General features: G+C 35.8%; 1 protein-coding gene across 2 annotated transcripts in view; it reads right to left on the minus strand.

Moving 5' to 3' along the window:
• Nucleotides 1–12,199, minus strand: part of PRKD1 (protein kinase D1) — a 67,737-nt gene extending 55,538 nt beyond the window's left edge. The window contains exon 1 of one of the 2 annotated variants that reach the window (XM_010291643.1): nt 12,064–12,199. In XM_010291643.1, coding sequence (XP_010289945.1) covers nt 12,064–12,178 — 115 coding nt within the window. In that variant the 5' untranslated portion in view covers nt 12,179–12,199. The remainder of the gene's footprint in view (nt 1–12,063) is intronic. The other variant, XM_010291642.1, reaches the window with a different exon arrangement.
• Between the last annotated feature and the right edge of the window lie 268 nt (nt 12,200–12,467).

Raw genomic sequence — 12,467 nt, forward strand, 5'->3', positions numbered from 1 at the left:
TTGTATAGCTAGTAAAAATGAAGTGGGAGAGGTAGTTATTTGATGGAAGGGAATGCAGTCTGGTGAGGAAAAGGGAAGTCTTCAAGTTTTGGCAGTTTTATGATTAGGGTTAGTAGCAGGAACAACTGAAAGAATATGAAGAACTCAGAAAAAGGAGAAAGACAATTTAATTGAGGTTTCCTTAACACAATCAAAAAATACGATTTAAATTTTTTAAAGAGGTAAACAGTTTTTTTCTAATATACAACTTTAAGTGAACCTATAGTAGTGGCCTCCAAAGTGGGGTGCACACGCTCCTGGGTGTGCACAAGACAATCCGTTAGGGTGCAGGAAGAAAATGCGAGAACTTCAGCAATGAATGTAAATTATAAATAAATAAATATACATATATTGGGCATGTATGCTCAAAAATTTTTAGTGATTGGGGTTTGGAGACTGCTGTCCTATAGGACTTTGCCACTCTACCTTCAAGAAAAGCTCAAGTGCTATTAAAGACACAGCCGTGAAATAATTCATAGCCATGTCCAAGTTTCACACAGCACAGAGTAAGGAAAGACTAAACAGACTAAATAAATTTGTAAAACAGTAAACAGAGTTGATTCATCATTTGATGGAAATATGTTTTGTTTTCTCCATCAATGCCTTTTTAATAATAAGTATTTCATACTAATTCAGAATGCTAATCAGATTATACCAGCACATTAAAAGTCCAAATGAGCATAGAAATATCCAATGAAATACAGGACAAAGTACCACAGACTCCAAGTTTCATTCATCACCTCAAGCCTTTTGAGAAAGGATCAGCTGAAGTGGGGGCTGTTGAAGTTAACACTTGAATAATCTATTGAGCTACTGTTACAAAGTGGGTTGTGTTAGACTCAGTCAAAATGATAATCACAGAATCATAGAATAGTTGGGGTTGGAAGGGACTTTTAAAGGTAATAAAAGTATATCTAAAACTTTTTAAAGGGTAAACATGATGTGTACCCTATGAAGAAAACTGAGTAAAAATGAGTACGAAAGAAAAAAAATTGCTTCACCCAAGTGAAAACAATATCTTTTAAGGAAAATAGGGTTTTTTTAAGTTCAGAGGTTTTAACATACATACCTACTATATAACATTATATAGACCACCAATAATTAATTACAACTACTTTATAAGCTGATAGACATTTTTAAAATGCATTAACTGCAATGAACGTAACTGTAATGAACTGTAATCAGCTTCAAAACCGCCCGTCTTGGAAAGCTCGCTATACAACTTATTGATGCATAATAATTAAAAATCATGTGATTGCTTATTCTACCTTAATCATAGCAACATCTAAAATTCGCAGGCATTGAGGTTACCCCGTTAAAACTGATGTAACTTGAAAAATGTTTCTTTTCAGTGAAATCTTCTGATAAGAATACAAAAGCATAAGAATGACTGGATCAGTCCAAAAGCTGCTAAGCCTGGAATCCTGCCTTTCAAAGAGGAGTTCCCAAAGCAGCATCAGCATCTGATACTGGTGGTATTTCCGCAGACCACCACATCAGATGCCCATGCTTTGCAGATCAAGCATTCTCTAAAGCAGAGAGGAGGTGACAGAGACAGATGACACAGGAGCAGTGACATCACAAGCGTTTTCTGTTTTGTCTGTATTCCTCTCCTAGAATCCCAAGATTTGTACTTATTTTTCTTGACTGGTACTGAGCACTAAGATGACATTTTCATATTATAACTTGAACTTCTCAATTTTTGGTAGTATCAGCTAACTCCAAGGCCCTTGTTACACAGATCAAAATCAAGAAATTCCCCTGACCTTTTATATTGATTTATACTGAATTTCATCTGGGGTGACACTGACACTTCACTCGTCACGCTTTCCAGATCATTTATGAATGTATTTAGTAGCACAGACCTAAGAACCTCTGCTAAACCTCTGCTAGTGACCTGCTTCCACTGTGTAAACAGCATGTATTTCCACTCCTTGTTTCCTGAGTGGTAAATAGTTTTTTATCCATTTGAGCATCTATCTTTTTGTTTCATGAAAGCATAGTTTCTTTATGAGCCTTTGGAAAACAAAGTGTTTGTATGACTTCTGGAAAAGCAAGTATGCTCTGTCAACTGAACAGAAAAATCAATTACTTTCATTAAACAGAACACCAATAAATTGAAAATGCATTCTCTCTGAAAACTGGACGGTTAAAGGTGTACAATATAGGATGTCTGATCTTTTCGCTAGAGGTGGAACAGTAAGCTCCCATAAACAGGTCCTGTCCCGAGAGAAGGATGTGTGTGTATTTGTAGCTTTTCTCAAGGAAAACTCATCTTCCTTACCAATAGTATTTTTTCCAAAATTTAATTTCATTTGTTTATAAATACAAAATGACATTGTTTATGATTACCAACTAATCAAGCTTTAAAATGGCATCTACAATATTACTTAAAAACATAATGGTAATTTTATTCCTATGAAGAAATACACTGCTTGCTTTCTTGCAATCCACGTTCTCAAAATCTTATTTCAGTTTTTCTGTTGCTGAAACAATCATTAAATACTAAAAACATACAGAAAGACCCAAGGAAGAATAACTAGCATGGCTTGTACTTCTGTAAGAGCACTAGAAGCAAAATTGGCACGTTAACCTGCTTCCCTACCAACATTTGCCTGGTCACACATCATTTTACTCAGCGTGTACTGTTGATGATGCAGCCAGAGTATATAAGGAAGTGATGTTGATAGGATATCTATTTTTTTTCAGCCTATTTTTACCTACTCCCTCCAGCAGCAGAAAGAAAAGAATGGCAAGGGAGTTCAGAAAGATTCTGCTGATGCAGATCAAATACTAATCTTAAAGTCTGTACCCAGAAGGTAACAATTATAACACTTCAGAGCTGAAGAAAATACAATGAGGCAGAACATAAAAAAAGAAGGAAAGAATCTTTTCTTCAAACTTCAAACACAATCATCCATTTGAAATTCATGATCCAAGAATGATGTAGACTAATGAACAGTGAGGGATATGAAATCAATCCACTTTAACCTAATCAGTAGTGAGCCTTACCTCTACAGAAATAAGAAAAAAGATGACAGCTAGAGACAATTCAAAGGACATAGAAGAAGAATAATTCTAAAAAGTAACATCTTGGACAGGATAGAGAAAAGATAGTTGTATTTCTCAAAGACACCAGAAAAAGAGGGTGTTAGCATAGCCTTGAAGACACCAAGAGAATGATGATTTTGGATCACAATGAAGCAGTCACAAACTATGACCAACTTTATAAGTACTATCAAATGATGTTCAAAGATACAACATCATAATGTTTATCTCAAGAAGGTGGCAGTCAAGCTAATGTTACAAACCAGTTATATGTTTATATATGGGCATTTACTACAATTGCATAGTTATCCACAGCTTTTATTCAGTTCAACATATTTTATCATATACAAGACAGTATAAACTGCACTGAATCCAAATAAAATGTCATCATCCAATGATCAGATGGTGTACCATCTAAGTGATATTAAAACAGAAACAGCTTCTTAACAGAAGTAGTGGATCAATTCACACCCTTATCAGCTCAGCAACAGAACACAAAATAGCTGCTATTTGACTTTCTTGCTTCAGGAATCCTGCCAAGATGAGCACAACTGCTCACAGCAAGCAGATGAAGTACATTCCACTAATTTGCACAAGATGCTAACGTTGCATCATCTGCCTTCCAGTGGCTGGCAAAGATCTCTTGGATCCCAATATAATTTTGCCAGTAAAAAGAGATAGAATTTTTATAAGCAAACTCATATTAAAATCGTACATATAAAATTGGGTTTTGCGCTACATAACATGAAAAGACTTGGCAAATTTACACAGCAGTTTTTAATAAATTTTCATAAACAAAGTATAGCATAGGACATGAACTATGTTGGCAAGAACAAAAGTCTGAAGGCATCTAAAGTAATTGTTTCCTTGAAGGGCTCAAAAAACAGAACTCCAGAAGAGTCAGAGTATAGAATTACAGAGCCACAGCAACTCTTATTTGTGAGCTTGTTCTATAGCATCTGAGTAGGAAGTACTACACCTCTCGATCATTAATACCTCTTTATTGGCATTAACAAATGGCAGTTGAAATAAATAATTTTTAAAGGCTAGTCAAAGGAGTACCAAACAACTTGGAAAATGATGAGTTAAGCTTAATGAAGTCAGTTTATCAGAGCAAGCATATTTCATTCTGACCAAGTCTACTGTGAATTTTACATTATGTTATTTTGGTGATTCACATTTGCACCCCTTATTTCAGGAGTGGAACCTGAAAGTTAACTTTTCATAGATCCAGTTGAAGCTTGTAGCAAATACTACTTAATCACATCAAGACTGAAGAAGATTTTTCAACTTAAACTCACCTTACAAATAATTTACTTCCTTTTCCTGAGCAAACAGTAAGACTGTTGCATTTTAGAGAGAGAGACAGAGACCTACAAAGATGCAGCTTTTGGTTTCTCTTCCTTTCAGTGTTTATGAATGACTGACTGCTCATTTACAGACACCTTTGATTATAACTTTGCCTGCAACTTCTGCACCTTGCTTCCTGGTTTGGGCTGCCTACTAATTTTTGAGAGTATTCTAACCGAAAAGAATGTTTCATACAAATATCACTTGATAAAATCCTGAAAAGTGTCCAAAGATTCAGATGCTTTTTCAGTCTGAAATGCAATTTAACTAAGTAAATGTCAGATTCAATGAACACAGTAGTGGAGGTTTCCGCAGCACTAGTAAAGGACTTTCCTCTGTTGTGCATCAGGAGACTAGATGCACTTTTCTAACATTTTGAAGAAGAAATGTAATAGAAAATGCACAGCTAAGAAAACAGCAAAATGGCAAGCAATACATGAACTGACAGAATAGTATTAGTCATACTGTTTGACAAACGCCCAGGAGTGTAGCCTAATAAACCAGCTGCATTCAACAAACAAATTTGTTGAAGTAATAAATTTCTGACATATCTCCATATCTCCTGTAAAAACACTATCAGAATCCCATGTAGTCAACTGAAATAAAGTATTAAACCAGGTAATATTTTAAAAAAAGACCTAAAAGGGAAGAAACAGTGTAAGAGGTTAAAATAAAACCGTACTTATGAGGGCTACTAATGTTCATAATGAAAGTCCCCTTTTCCTCTTTTAATGTGCAGTTGACTGAATCTGTAACTCAGCATACCGTTTTGCTTCCACTCCCACAATAATGCCCAACCTTTCGCTTCCAAAATGACAGAATCTATACTGGCACTGAACAACAATTCCTCTGGCTGACTGCAATCGCCTGTGCTTATCTCCTCTGGACCAGTCAGCAGACAGACACACAACATTTGTTCAGCAAGTTACACAATTCTTACACTCCATTAAAATCCTACTGCATAATGCACGAATGCAAATTGCAAGTAATAATGTTCACTATGAATATAAAAGCCCAGCAGGTGCTGCGTTTTGAGCTGATTAAATTTCCTGTGTTTCACCAGAAACCTCTAGCTCTGCCATAAACTGTTTCAGTTGTATCATGTGACATCTGCAGGTACAATTTTCTTCCCTAAAATGGACTAAAGTGCTTCAGCTACAATGAGCAACTCCTCTCAACTATACATTTTTCTAGATAAATTTTCATGTCTTTCAAGAACCTGTAATATAAGCTCTGAACCAGAAGATAATCATATTTATTGTTCCTTACAATGCCAAGAACATAAGTACAATAAGAAACAAAAATTAATCACAAGTTGTCCCACCTTTATAAAAGACCTTGTAATTAAGTAAACTACAATGAAAATTAGAAAATGCATAGTATTAGGATATGAACTGATTGTATAATCCCATAGCACTGGGACTGACAGTTCAGCTTTCTCTACCCTGACCACTATCGACATGTGCAATAAAAAATGAATGCAGTGGATCAGTATAGCTTTTGACATCAGATATCAGTGCCTCAGGGGATGTTTACCCACAGCGCACAGTTTTCAGCAGCAATGCTGTAGCAGTAACACTATGTTCTACTGCTGCTTTCAGACATGCCATTCAAAAATAATTGCCATAATACACCTCGAATTTACAGAACTTCACAAATACCTAAACAGAATATACATTCTAATGTAGAAGTAAAACACTTCAACCAGTTCAACAAAAGCATCTGAACATATATTGCATTTCTTTTGTCCTTCCCACTGCTCAAGTGTTCAAAATCATTCACTGTAGTGCTCAAGGCCAATCTCTCCTGTTTTCAGTGGGGTTTTTCTGCCCTTCATAATAAATTTTCGAGGCATATCCAAATTAAGTATCATGAAAAAAATTCTTATCGTTCTATATTTAGGTAGACTTTTTTTTTAATTTAAAAGGCGAGATAAGCCATCTTCAGCTAATTGGTGATGCACTATTGCCCAAAATCTGTAATAATTTGAAACTATGTCTGAATATATTTCAATAAAAGAATGCCTGCATTACTACTTCCCCGAACATTACAGACTGTTTATATAGTTCTCTTCTCCAGTGCTGCAGAACTGGGCATGCTTCCTTCCCTGACACAGGAATTTTAACATTGTGGAAATGAATAGCTGCATTTAGTTAAGGCTCATCTGTGGGAGGACACTGATGCTCTTGAGTGTTTATGGAGGATATGTATTTAAGTGCTTGTATAACTTCAGACATCTGACTGAAGGCCTTTTTTTGTAATAGTGTAATCGTCAGGCCATGACATATTACAAGTTTCATTTGTTGTCCTTTGCATTTAGAGAGAAAGCAAGCCTTCTGAGCACAGTGTTGTCTAATGGAAAACACAGAGCTGTTAGCAGATGAGTCTAACAAAATCTAGCAATTTCTGCAACGTTAAAGTTCGTGTGCAACTGGGGGAGGAAACCATTCCTAATTCTGTAATATTAGAACAGGTACTGTGTGGCTGATCTTTTACTTACTCTTGCTGTAGTGTTTTAAGAGCTGCTATTACAGTATGTCAATATAGAAAACATGTCTTAGCAATTACTCTTCACAGGAAACTCCTGCTGTAGGACAGGAGGAAGATTGAAAGCAGACACAAGTTGATGAAAGCTGGGATTCCAGCTTCAGGAAATCACACGGAGGAATCTGGTATGACAGTGCAACTGAAAAGGTGCAAACAACTGACCCACCCCTTTTCTTGAGTTTCAGCCGTTAAACTCCTTGACATATCATCAACTGTTGACTGAGCGGTCTCCACTCTGGCAAACCTCATGTTGTTGTCAAGGTTTCATAATAATCTCTCTTTACATAGCTAGGCGGGTAACAACTGGTTTTGTTTGTGTTTTTAGTTTTGTTTTAAAAACCCAATTTCAGTGTTTTATTAAAAAAACACAACAGTTGGTCTAAGAAGCAACCTGCTCAATTAACTACATCACTTTAAAACCTCATACATGCAACTATACTAGCAGAAAGGCATTTACGTGTGCGTAATCTACAAAGACAATTGCTTGAAGAGGGAGCGGCTGAGGGAACTGGGATTGTTCAGTCTGGAGAAGAGGAGGCTGAGGGGAGACCTTATTGCTCTCTACATCTATCATTGCAACAATTTATTACATCTATTATCAGTATTTAAGGTGCATCTATTTTAAATGAAAACATTTTCTCTTAGATTGCTAGATCTGCTACTAAATACTTATTTAATCTGATACTAAAATATTAAAATAGTTTTGGGGCAAGAAAATGAAATAATTTAAATATTGTTTCCTGACTGCTGCAGTCCATTCTATCTGAATGGTCTTTCTAATATTTATAAACTGCTACCTGCTGTAAAATCCTTGGCATCCGTTTACGTCACGTGCAAGAAATGTCATTTTTACACAAAGTTCTAATATCTTATAGAATATTTTATGTAATGATGTTCTGAAATTCTTGAAGGATCACTGGCATTAAGTGGTAGGCATAAGGAATCTAAAAAGTGGTACAAATAACTTCAAAATACCCCACAGCCCTTCTTGTCACAAAGCGTCTTTATTTGTAACAAAAAGACTGTAACATTAAGTCACTAGTAGCCAGAGGACCTAGAGATATATTTTGCTGATCTGTGGTGATACAATGGCTTGCTAAAGATTAACTGAAACCATCCTTACAGAAACAATTTTTTGAATCAAAACAATGCAGAACTGTTGCTAAAGGATATTAAGTCTCTCACTCCGTTTTGTTTCTAAAGACATAACAGGAGTAAAAGACGTAACTAATACCCTACATAAATCAGCTTTCTTACCTCATGTGGCCATGCCCACCAAAGCAGAATAGTTCAAGGGTAGAGCACTAATTCACACAAGAGGTCAGGCAATGGGAGAGAAAAGAGAAAGTGAAGAACAATGAAAAAGAAGAACTAATATTTGTATGTGTTACAACGCAGACCTACTTAAAGTATCTGAAGTGCATGCTTGTAATCTCTTTTCAGACCCATTTCACCATATTGTGCTATGATAATTCCACGAGATTAAGAGAGAATACCATTTGATAAAATATTAAGGAAGAGTAAGCTTCACCTTCTTAACTAAAGTAGCAAAAGGAAGAATAGGGAAAATGTCCTGTTGCTGAATGGGACAGGCAACCTAGTGACAAAGGCTAGAGAAAAGGCCAAGGTACTCAACACCTTCTTTGCCTCAGCCTTTACTAGCAAGACTAGCCTTCAGGAATCCCAGATCATTGAGACCAGAAGGAAAGTCTGGAGCAAGAAAGACTTACCCTCAGCAGAGGAAGATCAGATTAAGAAACATTTAAGTAAATTGGACATACATAAATCCATGGGACCTGACAGGTTGCACCCGTAAGTGCTCATTGCATGGCCAAGGAAGACTTTCACATCTTTTGGCAGAGAGGAGAAAAATTATTACTTCAGTTGTTCAGTAAAAACATGGAAACAAAGTCATACTCTTTGGGCCATATGGAATTAAGAAACCAATATACCTTACCGGAAGCGTCTTAAGATACCTCAACCCTGACTTGTAAGTTAAAAAAAGCCACTTTATTTCAGCAAGGACATGAGTGATGGCTGTAGTTAAGATTACATAAATCAGGCATTCTCAAAATAACACGTGGAACAGCTGTTAAGCACTGGACTGGTGGCTAGTTAAACAGATTGTAATACTTCTCCCTTATATTTTCCAGAAGTAGCTTTAGATATAGGGGGGGGACAGGGGGGACATGACACCAAAAAAACAACAAAAACCCCACAACAACAACAAAAAAAAGAGACAGACAGAAATAAATTCTATTACTAGCTACTGCTAGAGGGATGATAAAACTGAAACAAGAACTATTCTCAGGGATTAGAACTACTAATTGCTTTCAGTGAAAAGAAGTTAATGCAATTAAGAATTAGAGTCTCAGAAATGCTATGACTATGCATAGGCTATCATAGCTATGGCTAGGTATGATCACACCCTATTTCCTGTAAAACTATGAAACAACATGCAAAAAAATGAAAATATACTTAGTTCTAAACACATCACAATGCATTTTGCATTTACTTAGGATACAAAAATATTCTTAGTCTATTATTTTTGTACACTACAATGACTTTCCAAAATAGATGGATCCCCTAATTCCTCTATTTTCTCTGTCTTTTTCCTTTTTTTAACCCATCATGACATACCGCTACAGTTGCACAACTTTTGATACAGTAAATACAGTCAGTGAATTGCAAAAGGGAACTAGTATACCACAGAAATGACATAAATCAGTAACAAGAAGGTAATAAACAAACATAAATTTCTTACCTGGTTTTATTTATGATGAATTCATGAAAAATTGTATATCTGAACAATGCTGTCAACAACTGTATAACAGAATTATTAGGAAGCGTATAATAGTGCACTTTGGGGATTAACCTTTAGCTAAAATTTGGTTACTAGAACACAGTACAACAGTACTTCGTGGTATTAAAAATTCCAGGCCTTCAGCCAGCAATGTATACTCTAAGCTGGAGAGTCAAAGGGAAAAAAATATATGGATCTTGGGCAATTGTAGGTGCCACCCATACTTCACACAGTCCTGATATAGTAGCCTTCCTTTAAATATTGCAGAGTTGCTTATGCTTGACCACTTTTGTAGAGGGATGCTTCGCCTAAAAAATAAAACCATAAATCCCCTAATGCTCTTATACAGTATAGTTCTCCTTTATCACTTGCAAGTTCTGGTTAAAGTGCTGCTCTTGAAGATTTAAGCAGCTACTTGCCCAGTTTTGGTGAACTGAAAGATATGTGGTCTCCATTTCAAAAGCATATAAACAATACATCAAATAAAGCACTAAATTCCTTGCTGACATCCAATTTACTGATCTGTAGTGATTATTTTCTTTGGGAAATATATGAAATAGAGATTACTGGTATCTTTTCAAAAGGGAAAAATTTCTTTTCCGATATGGAAAAGATGAATGATGACTTACAGGAATGACTTGCATTATTCCTTACTGTACTTCTTCCTGTTCTAATCGAAGAGTATGGAATCGGGTCCTATACAAGAAAACTCTATTAAAAATCTCAGTTGGCTTCGATTATGTGACCTAACTCTTACCTCCACTCTTTTCAGCATCTATTAGGAATTTGGCTTTCTCTTCACTAATCCTACACTCGCCTAAAGATTCAATTCCTACCTTTATATGACATAAGTGTCGTCTCATTTTTACGCATCTTTCCAGATGCTCTAACCGCAGTGTTCCAACTGCAAAAATAAAGCCCTTCAGCTATCTTCTAAGTTTTATCTATCACATACCACCTTTACATCTTTACAATTCCAGCATTCACTCTACTGCATACCTTTGTAAACTTTGCACCATTTCTAGTCACATACCCCATCCCTTCTCACATCTAAGATTTTGACAAGTCCTACTGACACTTAATGGCATCCACAGAGTTCCTCTACATTCCAGTCACAATTTCTGCTTATTTCCTACTTCAATTAGAGTAATACACTCTTTATGGTCACTCTGCTGGCCAAATATGCCCCTTAAATCCATTTATCATTTCATTGTCTCCAAAATTTAGCCTTTCACCTCACAATTCACTCATATTACACCTTTTCTTTCATCCCTTCACCTGCTAGTCACCCTCAGACAGTAACTTTCATTCTCTGGCTTTGCACTGACTTATATTCTCAATTTATCTCCTCTGGTTTTTGTACTTCCTAGGCCCTAAATAGTTATTTACTTCCACTTTTTCACTTTCCGTGCTATCATTTATACCTGTTAGACAATCAACAGTCCCGTACAAGAAGCATCCAGCACTCGTCTTCGACAGCCATCCATATATAATGTATATTTCTAGAATTTTATTTACTTTCTCGCCTGGAATTTAAGTTTTCCTCTTCCTTTCCTGAATACTTTTAAAAACAGATCGTGTAAGGATTCAGAGCAGCCCCGGCAGGTATTGTTATGTAGGGCTTTAAAAAACAGTTACTCTATTTCCAATGGACATTTTTATGGCACTTCATATAAGGTAAAAGCTAAAAATCCTTACTTTAAAAGGAGCCAGGTCACTGTTAGCAAGAACGGCCTTGACAATACCTCCACAGGAAATTATGAACTGGCTGCATCAACTAATAGAAAAATGTATCCTCTATCCTATTAAATATTAAATTGTTGATACTTCATGCAAGATATGTGAAGACCAATTCTAATTTTCAAGCTACTCTGTTAATTAAGTAAATGTTAAAATAGCTATTGTATTTTGTTACTTATTATATTTTGTTTCTACTGTGCTGCTTTGAAAAGGGTTGTGCTGTCACACAGGATGATTTTTTCCTCTAAAAATGTAGAATATACATATTACAATTTACTTATTAAAATTAACCTGTTGCTTAACTAGTAACATGGACAAAATAAAGCCTGTTAAAAAGTATACAGTGCAATAGAAAGAAAAAAAAATATTAAGAGGCATAATATGCCTATATACCTCTGAGAAAGATTTTGGCCCGATGGAGGTGAAAGTCCATACAAACAAAATCTCCTTTTTCTTGAATCCTAACTGGGACAAAAATATTGTGGATCCTTTTGGTTGCAAAAGCATGACAGTAATTTTCACTGTTTTTTAATTACCTGATAAGACAACTTCAACCAGGTCTCCTTCTTGAATATCTGCAGCTGATTTCACCAACTGGAGAATGTTTTCAGATGTAGGATCATGGCGGAAGAGCAGAATTTTGTCATACATTCCGTAGAAACCACATTCAGGAAACTGCAAATACAAGCCCATGAAAATTTATTACACAGTAAAATACATAACTGTAAAATACAATTAACATAGTTAGTTTTGAGGCAGAGTAGTCCATTCCTCAGAATAGTACCAAACAGGATATATATTTTTCACATATGACAATATTTACCACTCTATTCTGATTCCCCAAGCAAGTAAGATCATTGGCCTTCCTCTTCCTCTGTGAGCAACGCGGTATCCACGAGGAAAGGAGAAAGCAGTAAGTGCATCCCTTAGCCACTGCTGA

The sequence above is a fragment of the Phaethon lepturus genome, unplaced genomic scaffold, assembly GCF_000687285.1.
Source record: "Phaethon lepturus isolate BGI_N335 unplaced genomic scaffold, ASM68728v1 scaffold777, whole genome shotgun sequence".
NCBI lineage: Eukaryota > Metazoa > Chordata > Aves > Phaethontiformes > Phaethontidae > Phaethon > Phaethon lepturus.